Source organism: Branchiostoma belcheri, unplaced genomic scaffold (assembly GCF_001625305.1).
Source record: "Branchiostoma belcheri isolate BF01 breed outbred unplaced genomic scaffold, Haploidv18h27 scaffold131, whole genome shotgun sequence".
In the NCBI taxonomy this organism is placed as follows: Eukaryota; Metazoa; Chordata; class Leptocardii; order Amphioxiformes; family Branchiostomatidae; genus Branchiostoma; species Branchiostoma belcheri.
This window is the reverse complement of record NW_017802725.1, coordinates 464,075-474,857: the sequence shown is the minus strand read 5'-3', so window position 1 is coordinate 474,857 and position 10,783 is coordinate 464,075. Positions and strand designations below refer to the sequence as shown.

The window sequence follows — 10,783 nt, the reverse complement described above, 5'->3', positions numbered from 1 at the left end:
ACCTCCTGGCCCTGGAGGGCCACCCCCTCCCCCTCCATAGCTGTGTGACCAACATGCATCAGGTGCCAACTGGCAAACAACATACTATTATGCAACATACGTCTACCACAAAACAAAGCTTAGTACACAGCCTGATCTTAACAACCTGGAATGGCAGAAGCTGTGTAAAGCATCTCACTTCCTGCTATCCATTAGAAACCAACTGGCAACCAACATACCTATGCAACACATATTTTTTACTCAACATAGCTTACTACACATGCTGGTCCTATTAAGCTACACTCAAGACAAAAAAGACAGAAGCCATATGTGTAAAGCATCTCACTTCATGTTATTCTATTCAATAAGACAAAAACAATAACAGAAGCTCTTTACAGCACAGCTTTAGCTATATGTATCTATCTGTATCAGTACTGTACTATTCTGTCGACAATACACACACTGGTCACATGCCCCAAATGGCAGTCTCATCTTGTCTTTTTTTCCCCTCATCTGCAATCAAAATACAGTAACTGCAAGATTGGAAAGAATGAAGTGGGCTTTCCATTACTTTCAACATTATGTGTAGAACAAACAACACTTACAGTTTTCATTTTTTTTTGCAATATCACATACTTCAAATCCCAGTCTTTTTATATTTCTACCAATTCTACTTATTGTAGTACAAATCTTTAATAACACGGGATCATTTCCGGTAAATTTCTGTAAAATACACAATCTTCATTTGAATGCCACAGATCTGAAACAAATTGTTGTTTTTACAATGAAATAGTTTTAAGTATAGATTACTCTATGTTCACTACAACACAACATTCAAATATCTTTTCTCTAAAATATTGGTATCCAAACTCTAGTTCCAAAATCTAATTCTTTGTTGATCATTTGAAAGCACTGATCATTCCTGTCGTACCTCATAATTTCTACAAGCTGTTAGTTGACAAAGATCCACCACAGACTATAGAGTGCACTGACATTATGATAATGTACATGAAATTAATGTGAACTGCATTATAATATTTTCTCACTACCGGTAATATGTTAGCATAATAGACAAAAGCCTCTAACTTACACAACTGTTACTCAAGCAAAAAAAGGACAGATTCTGAAAACTGTCAAACAGTTCAAGCAGTATCCACTACTCATCTGTGACAGTTTTCAAAATCTATCCAGTCGCTTGTGTAACAATTTCCTTGTGTATCTCATTGCCTGGATGCCTAAACTTCACCAATAAACTCTACATGTAGGTTAGTTAGTATTTACATCTAAGCATCGATGACATAGTTGGGATGTACCACCAGGAGGGGGTCCTTGTCCTGTAGAGGGTCTGAGCTCGCTGAGTCGCCTGCTCGCTTCTTCAGTCCGATCTTGGACAGCTCCACCAGAATGTGGTCCTGTTAGGTTACATACAGGCAGCTGAATTAGTTCATTTACTATGGATGTAATATACTTTTTGTATCTATTAATCAAGATTTACCGCATTTGTGTAAAGATTGACATACCAGGTGACTATCCTGAGACCAGTCTGTAAGTTTTGAACCATTCACACAGAGAAGGACCCCTAGTGCAGTGGGACCTTTAACATGCTCTCCTCAAACACATGACATCCAGGGAGGATGTGCCTAACTGAAGCCAGGCACTTATTTTTACTTAAGTGAGGAAATAGCTATTAAGTGCCTTTCCCAAGGGCACAACACTGAAACCTGCCAAGGATTCAAACCCAAAACCTTCTGATTCTGAGCCAACAACAACCCTAACCACAAGACCACCTTGGTATGGTAACCTTCTCCAGGAAGGTTTAGTTTTCAGTGTTTGTGTGTGTGTGTGTGTGTGTGTGTGTGTGTGTGTGTGTGTGAGTTAACACATTAACTCGAGAAGGCTTGGATATTTGGTAGGTGGGTAGCCCTTGAGACTTCAAAATGATTTGATTTTGGGCCCCCTGGCAGCTTGTTATGGTGCTGCAGTGGAACTTCTGGGTTCGATATGTCGTTGATAGACAAGCCAGGTAACTTACGTGGTGAATGAGCCTCTCGATGACTTTTTCCACGATGGTCTGTTTCTCAAAATACTCTGCCTCTGACTCCAGCTCATTCTCGATCTCGTGGAGATACCAGGTGACCAGCTCGCCTTTCCTCATCCCTCCATCTCCATCTGCAAACAAACACATGGATTACACAAAGAAACTGTTACTCAAGAAACTGCATAGGTTTTTAAATTGCTCTGATGTTTAATGTTCAATATCTTGAGTTGGACATTACACTCCAAATTTGCGTCATAATGACTTCTACCAATACAGATGAACTTTCAACATAAGTCTAAGCTCATATTTATTTATTTATTCATTTATTTATTAGACATATTATTATTGATTCTGTTGGTGAAGGGTAGACATCCAGGTAATAAGATACGCTAAAAAACAGTTACTCAAGCAACTGGATATGATTTTGGAAACAGACGTTTCAGGTATTATATCATATCCGGGCCGCGATAACGCTTGTGGCCGTCGGGCGATCCGACCCGTGGTCGGGCCGATACCTCGGGCGATACGGAATACCCCGTGTTGTATTCTATATGAATCCACTACCTTTCGTCAGTAACACTGGAGAGTAGTCAGATAGGCAGGTTTATAAGTACAAAGTATTGTAGTAGGAATATTATTGATTCCTACCGTCTGTCTCTGCTTCCTTCCGTCTCATCTGCAGCACCAGCAGGTTGGCCAGAGTCTTGTACTCATCAAACGTGAGCCTGATGGCCTTCTTGGGTGGGGAGGGGGGCTCGTCAGCCGACTTCTGAGCTTCGTCTGTCTCCATGGCGTCTTCACTCAGGATCTCATCACCACCTCCTGATGTTCAACACACAAGTACATGAAATATTATCCTAATATCCAGCTTTTTAGTGACAATTCCACAAAATGTTATCCCAGCTTTGCCTAACCCTGGGTATGTATTATAGAGGACAGAAGCTGGTATGTTACACCAAAGGGACCGTTCTTTGTGGCAGAAATATGGGGGCAAGGTAGGAGGCCTTTGGTGCTGCCACTTGCTACATAATGTAACCCAATACCACACGGTGTCTGCTACAGCAGCAGTTACCGTGGTGACAGACGTCTGGTCCAGGCCACTGACATTATGTATTTGGAGAAGAGGAGGAAGAAAAAGTCATAGTAAAAACAATTCTGGTTGCCATGGAAATGGTTGCCAAGGAAACTGTTGCTATGGAAACAGTTGTCATGGAAACGTACCGTCTAGCTGCTGCTGCTCCTCGTCCTCGGTGCCGAGGTTGATGTCGGGCTGCTCGACGCGGATGATGGACTTGTTCAGCAGGCGGAACGCTTCCTTCACGTGTTTCGGCTGGACCTGAGGAAAAGGATTAAATACAGTTAGGCAAGAGAAGCGTACCTAAAATGTGTTCAGAAAACACTCCCCTGCAGTTCCAGAACAAGCTGCTAGGGGCTCAAGGATATACATTTCATTTCTTACGATTAAAATGTCATCTGGCACCAAAAAAAATCAAGATCATCTCCTGGACAAATGATACACAAAAGCCGAAAGGAGACCCAAAATCAACCTTCATCTTGTCAAAACCTACCAACATACCAGATATCATCACATTTCATCCTGATTTTCTTAAGTTGTGCTTGTTATGCTCATCACAAGTGTAAGGAAACAGACACAGACACATACCCCCCTCCCCCCACACAGACACCCACCCACCTCGTCCTGACAGTACATGCGAGCCATGGCCTCCGACAGTCTGATCATGCTCTCCAGCTGCCTGACAGTGATCCGCCATGAAGACTTGCTGACCCCGGAGCAGTCGCGCTGACGCAGGCGCCGGTACTCGTCTACCATAAACTCCTCAGCTTCTTTACTGATCTGTTTTTTTGAAACAATTTTTATTCAGAGCATTAAAGAAACTGGTTGTAGCAGACTTTCCACAGAGAACACCTGTCCAACAGAAGAGTGAAATGGCTTTGCCATGTACTTGGTATGGATGACTCAAGAATACCTAAAACAGCCTTAAACTGAGACCTGTTGGGAAAACAAAAAGAGGCAGACGCAAAACTATAGAACTATCCTGACAATTAATAAACACAGGGATAAAGAGGATAAGTAAGTACTTAAGAGCAAAGGCTAGGAGTCCGCTGAAATACTACAAGACAGGATACAAGCTGGGGAAAAGAATGCTTGAGGGGAAAAAACCCACATATAGTCCAAACTGCCCAAGACGATCTGAGGAAATAAAGAATCTAAAGTTTATATGGTACATAAGGCTTCATGTTGAGTTTACCTTAGGTTTGAACTGTCGTGCGAACATGAGGTATCTCTGCATCTCCTCCACGGAGTAGGTTCTCTCCACGGACGCCTCCCCGTGACTGTGCAGGTCAACAATCCGCCGGGCGATGGCGTAGTCTGTCACCTGGAGACAACAGAAAATACAAGTCTTAAATGTTAATACCTACATAAGCATTTAAAACTTGACATTCAGCTAGTACCATGAAATAAATAAAGTATATAAAGGTCAACGATCTGCCGAGCTATGGCATAATCCGTGACCTGAGAACATGAGGAAACACAATTCTTGAATATTTAGACATAAATAAACAATTAAACTTGACAGAACAGGCAAATAAATTACTAACAGGTTAAATTTTCAGGGCACAAAATACCTTTTTTTCTGCATACCTACACCAAATAAATTTTAATTGCACCACTCAGAATTTAGGAAGTATGGATCACACTATAACTGTTCTGAAACCATTGCCATTATTTCTAACAGTCAATGCAGCAAATAAAAAGCCAAACACACGTACATGTACTAGTGCAGGTTAGGCGCAGGTAGATCAGAAATATCTGTACAGCTCCAATTTTATCTGCACTACCCCGCATATGCATGTGGGATTTTGAGCCCTGACTGAGAATTACAGTGCATTTTATCAATTGTCTTTAACAACAAGAGTTCCTACCTCATTACACTCGTCCACCAGCACAAAGAAGAGGTCGAATCGGGACATGATGGGGGCGGTCAGCGTGATGTTCTGTTTCAGCGACTTGGTCCGGTCGTAGCGGCCGCCGATCGGGTTAGCTGCCGCCAGGATGGAGGTACGGGCATTCAGGGTGGCCTGGGGGACAGATAAAAAAACATGGCATCATTTTAGGAGAACTAAATTGATTTTGATCCAGTTTTAGCTCACTGAAGAGCTAATGTCTCACTGGTTGTGACAGAGAAGATAGACAAGCACAATGAACAGTGGACCAGTCTAAGGACTGCAACTTTTTACAACCACTACTTTTCGTTGGTGACTGACAAAGTTTTCTTCTGCAAATCTTGCATGTTTGTAAGTCACGTCAACACATAACTTTATAACTTTATAAACAGTTCATCTACACAACTTTGAAACCTTTTGAAATGATCCAAAAATAACTTCATCAAGCTCGTAGAACAATCTTTCACACGACTAGTAATGGGTCTCAGCTACTCACACTTCAATGCCTACTCATAGCAGCAAAAAGCAGTACTCCATTCAGAAGCTCTGAGAAAGATATCTGACAGGCAAGAGACAGTACCTGTTGTGGAAAAGAAAACTCAGATATTCTTTTGAAAAACAAAGTGTTGATGCCTGACCTTGACCCCAGCCTTGGTGATGGAGATGGTCTGCTGTTCCATGGCCTCGTGGATCGCAACCTGATCCTTGGGGTCCATCTTGTCAAACTCATCGATGCAGCAAACACCCTGGGAAGAGGGCACATATATACACATAGAGCTCAACACACTCCAGTAAATCTCAACATGTGATGTTCTGTACAAATTTTTTTTTCAAGAAATAATTAGAAAAACTAATAATGTTTTATTTCAAAAGAATTTTTCTGAGTCTGACACTGAAGATATGCTGTATACTACTATACATTTAACATCTTTACATACATAAAGAACCTATATACATTCGGGTGCTCCAGTGCACCCACAGAAAAACAATTGGGTGCACAGCCCCAAATTTTGGGTGCACCAAGGTGCACATGCACCCAGTTTTTCCAGCTCTGCCCTAGGAACTGGCTGGATTTTGAAAACTGTCAAACGTTTGAAGTACTTTCAGTCACTGACGAAAAGTAGTCTACTATACTGGAGAGCTGGACGTGTCAAAACACCTTTCAAAGCAAAACAGTGCAATACTTGATGAATACAAAGAATTGCAGCCATTTGCTTTGAAAGGGGCTCAACAAGTGTTTCCGTGACCCACACCATAACTGTACTAAAACTAAAAGTACCATAAACAACTTGTTACAACTATGTACAAAGATAGAAAGATACCAGTAACAGGTTTAAATCAGCAGTCCAGTCATAAGCCTTAAGTCACGTGGACTTTATTTGAATCCAACTGCAAAACCTTTACAAGTAAAAGAACACAACATACTTATTGGGAAGAGTATGCATGAAAAAGCATCATGCTTCACCTCAGTCTGACTGCTTTAATAGCCTTTACTTTTAAACACAGTTTAACTGAATATGTAAAAAAAAAACACAGTATAATAAAATACCTTTCCTGACTATGACTGAGTAGTAAGATTTTCAAAGGTTAGACTTACGTTGTCAGCCAGCATGAGAGCCACTGAGTGAGTGGGTGAGTGAGTGAGTGAGACAGACTTACGTTGTCAGCCTGCATGAGAGCCACTGAGTGAGTGGGTGAGTGAGTGAGTGAGACAGACTTACGTTGTCAGCCAGCATGAGAGCCACTGAGTGAGTGAGTGGGTGATTTGTGAGTGAGTGAGACTTACGTTGTCAGCCAGCATGAGCGCTCCCGAGTGAGTGAGCGAGCGAGCCAGCTTCCGAGTGACTGAGTGAGTGAGTAAATGAGACTTACGTTGTCAGCCAGCATGAGCGCCCCGGCTTCGATGACAAACTCATGTGACTCCTCGTCCTTCACCACAGCTGCTGTCAGACCGGCCGCACTGCTGGCCTTGCCGCTGGTGTACACAGCACGCGGGCTGAACTGTTCCACTGCCCTGGGGATAATAGTAAACAGTAAGGTGATGAGTTAGTGAGTGAGTGAGTGAGTGTGTGAGTGAGTCAGACCAGCTGCACTGCTGGCCTTCCCACTGGTGTACACAGCACGCGGGCTGAACTGTTCCACTGCCCTGGGGATAATAGTAAACAGTAAGGTGATGAGTTAGTGAGTGAGTGAGTGAGTTGAGTGAGTTGAGTGAGTGAGTGAGTGGGTGGGTGAGTGAGTGAGTGAGTGAGTGAGTGATTGTGTGAGTGAGTGAGTGTGTGAGTGAGTCAGACCGGCCGCACTGCTGGCCTTCCCACTGGTGTACACAGCACGTGGGCTGAACTGTTCCACTGCCCTGGGGATAATAGTAAACAGTAAGGTGATGAGTTAGTGAGTGAGTGAGCGAGTGTGTGAGTGAGTCAGACCAGCCGCACTGCTGGCCTTGCTGCTGGTGTACACAGCACGCGGGCTGAACTGTTCCACTGCCATGAGGAGAGGCAAAGATTTCAGTTTTGAACAGGACAAAAAGTGAAGACTATTACCAGTTGGTTAGAATTACTATTATAGGCACATATCCAAATTCTTCAGGGATTTTGGGTCCATGGTAATGTGAAGTAAAAAAGTGGGCAAAGGGTTTGGAGGATACTTAAAAAACAGACAAACAGACTGTATAACTCGTTCCTCCACTGCACAATCATACTGTACAATAGCCAAACGCAGACTTAGTGTTCTTTTGTTTCATGTCCCACCCTTGTATGTAATTGTCTTGTGCGTTTTTTACACTTAATAATATGTAAGGTCCACACAATTCAGGAGTACTATGTACCCCTGCTATGTTGACTATTCTTAATAAAATTGAAATTGAAAAAATCGAAATTGAAATTAAAGTTTGATTTCTAAATTGCTGTAGGGCATGTACATAGTAACATATAAAGGCGTATATCTGACCCAATGTAAGCTTAATATCTTAACTACTGGGAGACTCATACTTGAGGAGCTGGCTCTTTGCTGTGCTGGGGTCATTACACAATGATACCACATTATGAGAATGATTGCATTACTGAAAATGGCTTGTCCAAATACAATAACTGTACATAGTAATTAAGGCCTTTTATTGTTATTGAGAGACTCCTACTTGAGGAACTGGCTCTTGGCGGTGCTGGGGTCGCCGACGATGCAGACGTTGATATCACCACGGAGACCGGTCTTCTCCATCGTCATCTTGGGAACTCCTCCGAACAACATCAGCAGGACACCTCGCTTCACCTCGTCATTACCTGACAATAATCAATAATCAATGAGAAAATCAATTACAGAAAGCAGAAAGGCAAAATGTCGGTGAAGGTTACAGTTCCAGGTAATAAGATACGCCAAAAAACAGTTACTCAAGTAACTGGATATGATTTTCCAAAATCAAATCCAGTTGCTTGGTAACTTTTTTTTTTTTGGTGTACAGAGGTAATATTTAAAAAGCAAATGCATAATGTTTAAATTTGCATGGTCTAGCCTAACAAACTTCTGCTCTGTTTATTCTTACTAAAACACATTCATATATATGGTGACCAGACCCTCCAAGTCTGCCCTGCCACTTGCTACATAATGTAACCCAACACCACAGGGTGTCTTCTACAGCACAGATGCTACCAGTACTACTTGTAACTATGTATGGTGGGGAAGAGACATTCTGTCTGTCAATCTTCCCCACACCCATGTGCTGTCAACCGACTCAACCTACTAACCATGTATGGTGGGGAAGAGGCTGGTGCAGAGGTTCTGGTAGAGGTTCTTGTCTCTGCTCATCTCATACACTTTCTGCCACTCCTGTTCTGTCATCTGTTTCTTAATGGTCTCTGCAGTTAGATCATCGCCTCGCAAGTCTCGGCCTCCAAACTGGGTGAAAGGTAAAAGCCTTCAAATATCAGAGCTGTCAACCAAGAATGGAGGTGTTCAAAAACTCGTATTTTTGAAGAATTATCGTAGACTGGGACTCATTGCCACAAAGCACAGTTGGGGCATCATCACTAGATACATGTAGCTTTAAACAACTCCTACAATTAAATGTACAAAGATTGGGAGTTACAAGTTGTTCAGTGTGATATGTTGCGCCGAAGGCTATACCAATTTTTCAAATAAACAAAAATATGAAAGTCTCCCCCCTACCTGTGGGTTGGTAGCTTCCACGGAGCAAGCTAGGAAGGCCAGTCTGTAGGACAGTTCCCGCACACCCAGCGCCTTCAGACCCCCCACACCTTCATTGTCATAACCTGCTCCTGCCTTCACACGAGTACTGGTCTCAGCACGAGCACCTGGGAGGGAAAAAACATCTCAATGTAACACAATAGATTAGAAATGAACTAGGAAGGTAACATTTGTTGAGCAAATGCATAATGTTTACCTTCACAAGTCTAGCCTAACAAATTACATATCTGTTTATTTTCTTACTCAAACACATTCACATAAATGATCACCATCCCCTCCAGGTCTGTCCTGTTACTTGCTACATAAAGTAATGCAACACCACAGGATGAATGCTACAGCACCAGTTACCATGGTGACAGACGTCTGGTCCAGATCTTTGACCTTACTTGTTTGGAAAAGTAAAAAAAGAACGAACAATATTTTTCTTTCTACGATAAGCTCTTTTGAGTTTCAGCTAGCATCCGCTATCTTTTATCAGTGACTGAGAACTACCTTTAAGACTTTTCAGTAAGATTTGCTGCCAGTGTTCCCACCTGGAGTGTTGAGTTGTGAGACGTCAGGGACCACGATGAGAGTGCCGGTGAAGTCACACTTGTCTCCTGCCTGAGCCATCTCCACTGCCTCCGCTCGCAGGATGATCTCAACACTACAGGGACAAGCCAGAACAGCTGCATTTACAATTTTTACATAACTGATGTGCTTTGGCTTATTTTTCATGTGTATTTAGGCATTTCTATCTGACTTTTCTTTTTTTGTGTGCTATTTTTTTTTGCAATGGATAAATGCCTCTGCCAATGATACTGTCTTTGAAATTATGAATCACTGCAAAACAAAGAAATAGCAGCTGGACTTACTAGTCCATGAAAGTTAGAAATCCAGGCAATGAGATACAGGAGGAATTGCCACTCAAGCATCTGTATCTAGTTGCTTGAGTAACAATTTCTTGTGTAGCAACAGTTGAAAACCTTTGCCATACATCATGCTGCCCTAACAGCTTACTAAGCTATGGGGATGAGTGACTGACTGACTGAGCAAACTTGGGAAAAAGCTAAGCACTAAGGAAACACATCTCCACCTGCGAGGAATGCTCCCGCGCGGCAGCTCCGCCTGAGTCTCCTGGATCCGCACCTTCTGGAAGTCGACAAACCGAGACTTGTTCACGTCCAGCATGAAGCGGCTGCGGTTGGAGCACACGGGGTTACGGCAGATGGTCGGCTGTAAGGGGAAAGAAAATGGTCCTTCATATTCATAACACAGAAAAATTTTTTAAAGTGAGCACAAAAGGTATAACACTAAAATGACTTCTTGTCAACATGGTGTGTTATACCAAACAGCACTTATACCAGGTATACAGATACAGATACAAATTCTCAAAGGCAATCAAAGGGATTTTAGAGCAGTAAAACTGGATTTTCTAAGTGACCTTCCTTGTCATCTTTTTTAATGTAGCAGGTTGAATCAATGCTATCCCAGAGCAAACTGGGCTGTGTCAAATACTTCAAGTATGAATGACAAAAAGATGCAAAGAAATGTCAATATCAGACAGATTTCCTCATGTACAATATTTTATATCTAAACCGTACCACTGATAGAACTGGT

At 42.3% G+C, this 10,783-nt stretch overlaps 2 protein-coding genes across 2 annotated transcripts in view; one reads left to right on the top strand and one right to left on the bottom strand.

Annotated features, from left to right (window-relative positions):
• LOC109464052 overlaps positions 1-275 on the top strand; it is a 12,047-nt gene extending 11,772 nt beyond the window's left edge. The window contains exon 18 of the mRNA XM_019760975.1: positions 250-275. Within this exon, the coding sequence (XP_019616534.1) occupies positions 250-275 (26 nt within the window). The remainder of the gene's footprint in view (positions 1-249) is intronic.
• An 800-nt stretch (positions 276-1,075) lies between these two features.
• Positions 1,076-10,783, bottom strand: part of LOC109464083 (zygotic DNA replication licensing factor mcm6-B-like) — a 12,019-nt gene continuing 2,311 nt past the window's right edge. The window contains exons 5-18 of the mRNA XM_019761010.1: positions 10,260-10,399; positions 9,718-9,830; positions 9,146-9,291; positions 8,725-8,875; positions 8,121-8,262; positions 6,857-6,998; positions 5,623-5,730; positions 4,964-5,119; positions 4,288-4,416; positions 3,711-3,872; positions 3,239-3,353; positions 2,666-2,839; positions 2,012-2,148; positions 1,076-1,391 (exon numbers count right to left, since the gene is read on the bottom strand). Of these exons, the coding sequence (XP_019616569.1) occupies positions 1,263-1,391; positions 2,012-2,148; positions 2,666-2,839; positions 3,239-3,353; positions 3,711-3,872; positions 4,288-4,416; positions 4,964-5,119; positions 5,623-5,730; positions 6,857-6,998; positions 8,121-8,262; positions 8,725-8,875; positions 9,146-9,291; positions 9,718-9,830; positions 10,260-10,399 (1,944 nt within the window). The 3' untranslated portion in view covers positions 1,076-1,262. The remainder of the gene's footprint in view (positions 1,392-2,011; positions 2,149-2,665; positions 2,840-3,238; positions 3,354-3,710; positions 3,873-4,287; positions 4,417-4,963; positions 5,120-5,622; positions 5,731-6,856; positions 6,999-8,120; positions 8,263-8,724; positions 8,876-9,145; positions 9,292-9,717; positions 9,831-10,259; positions 10,400-10,783) is intronic.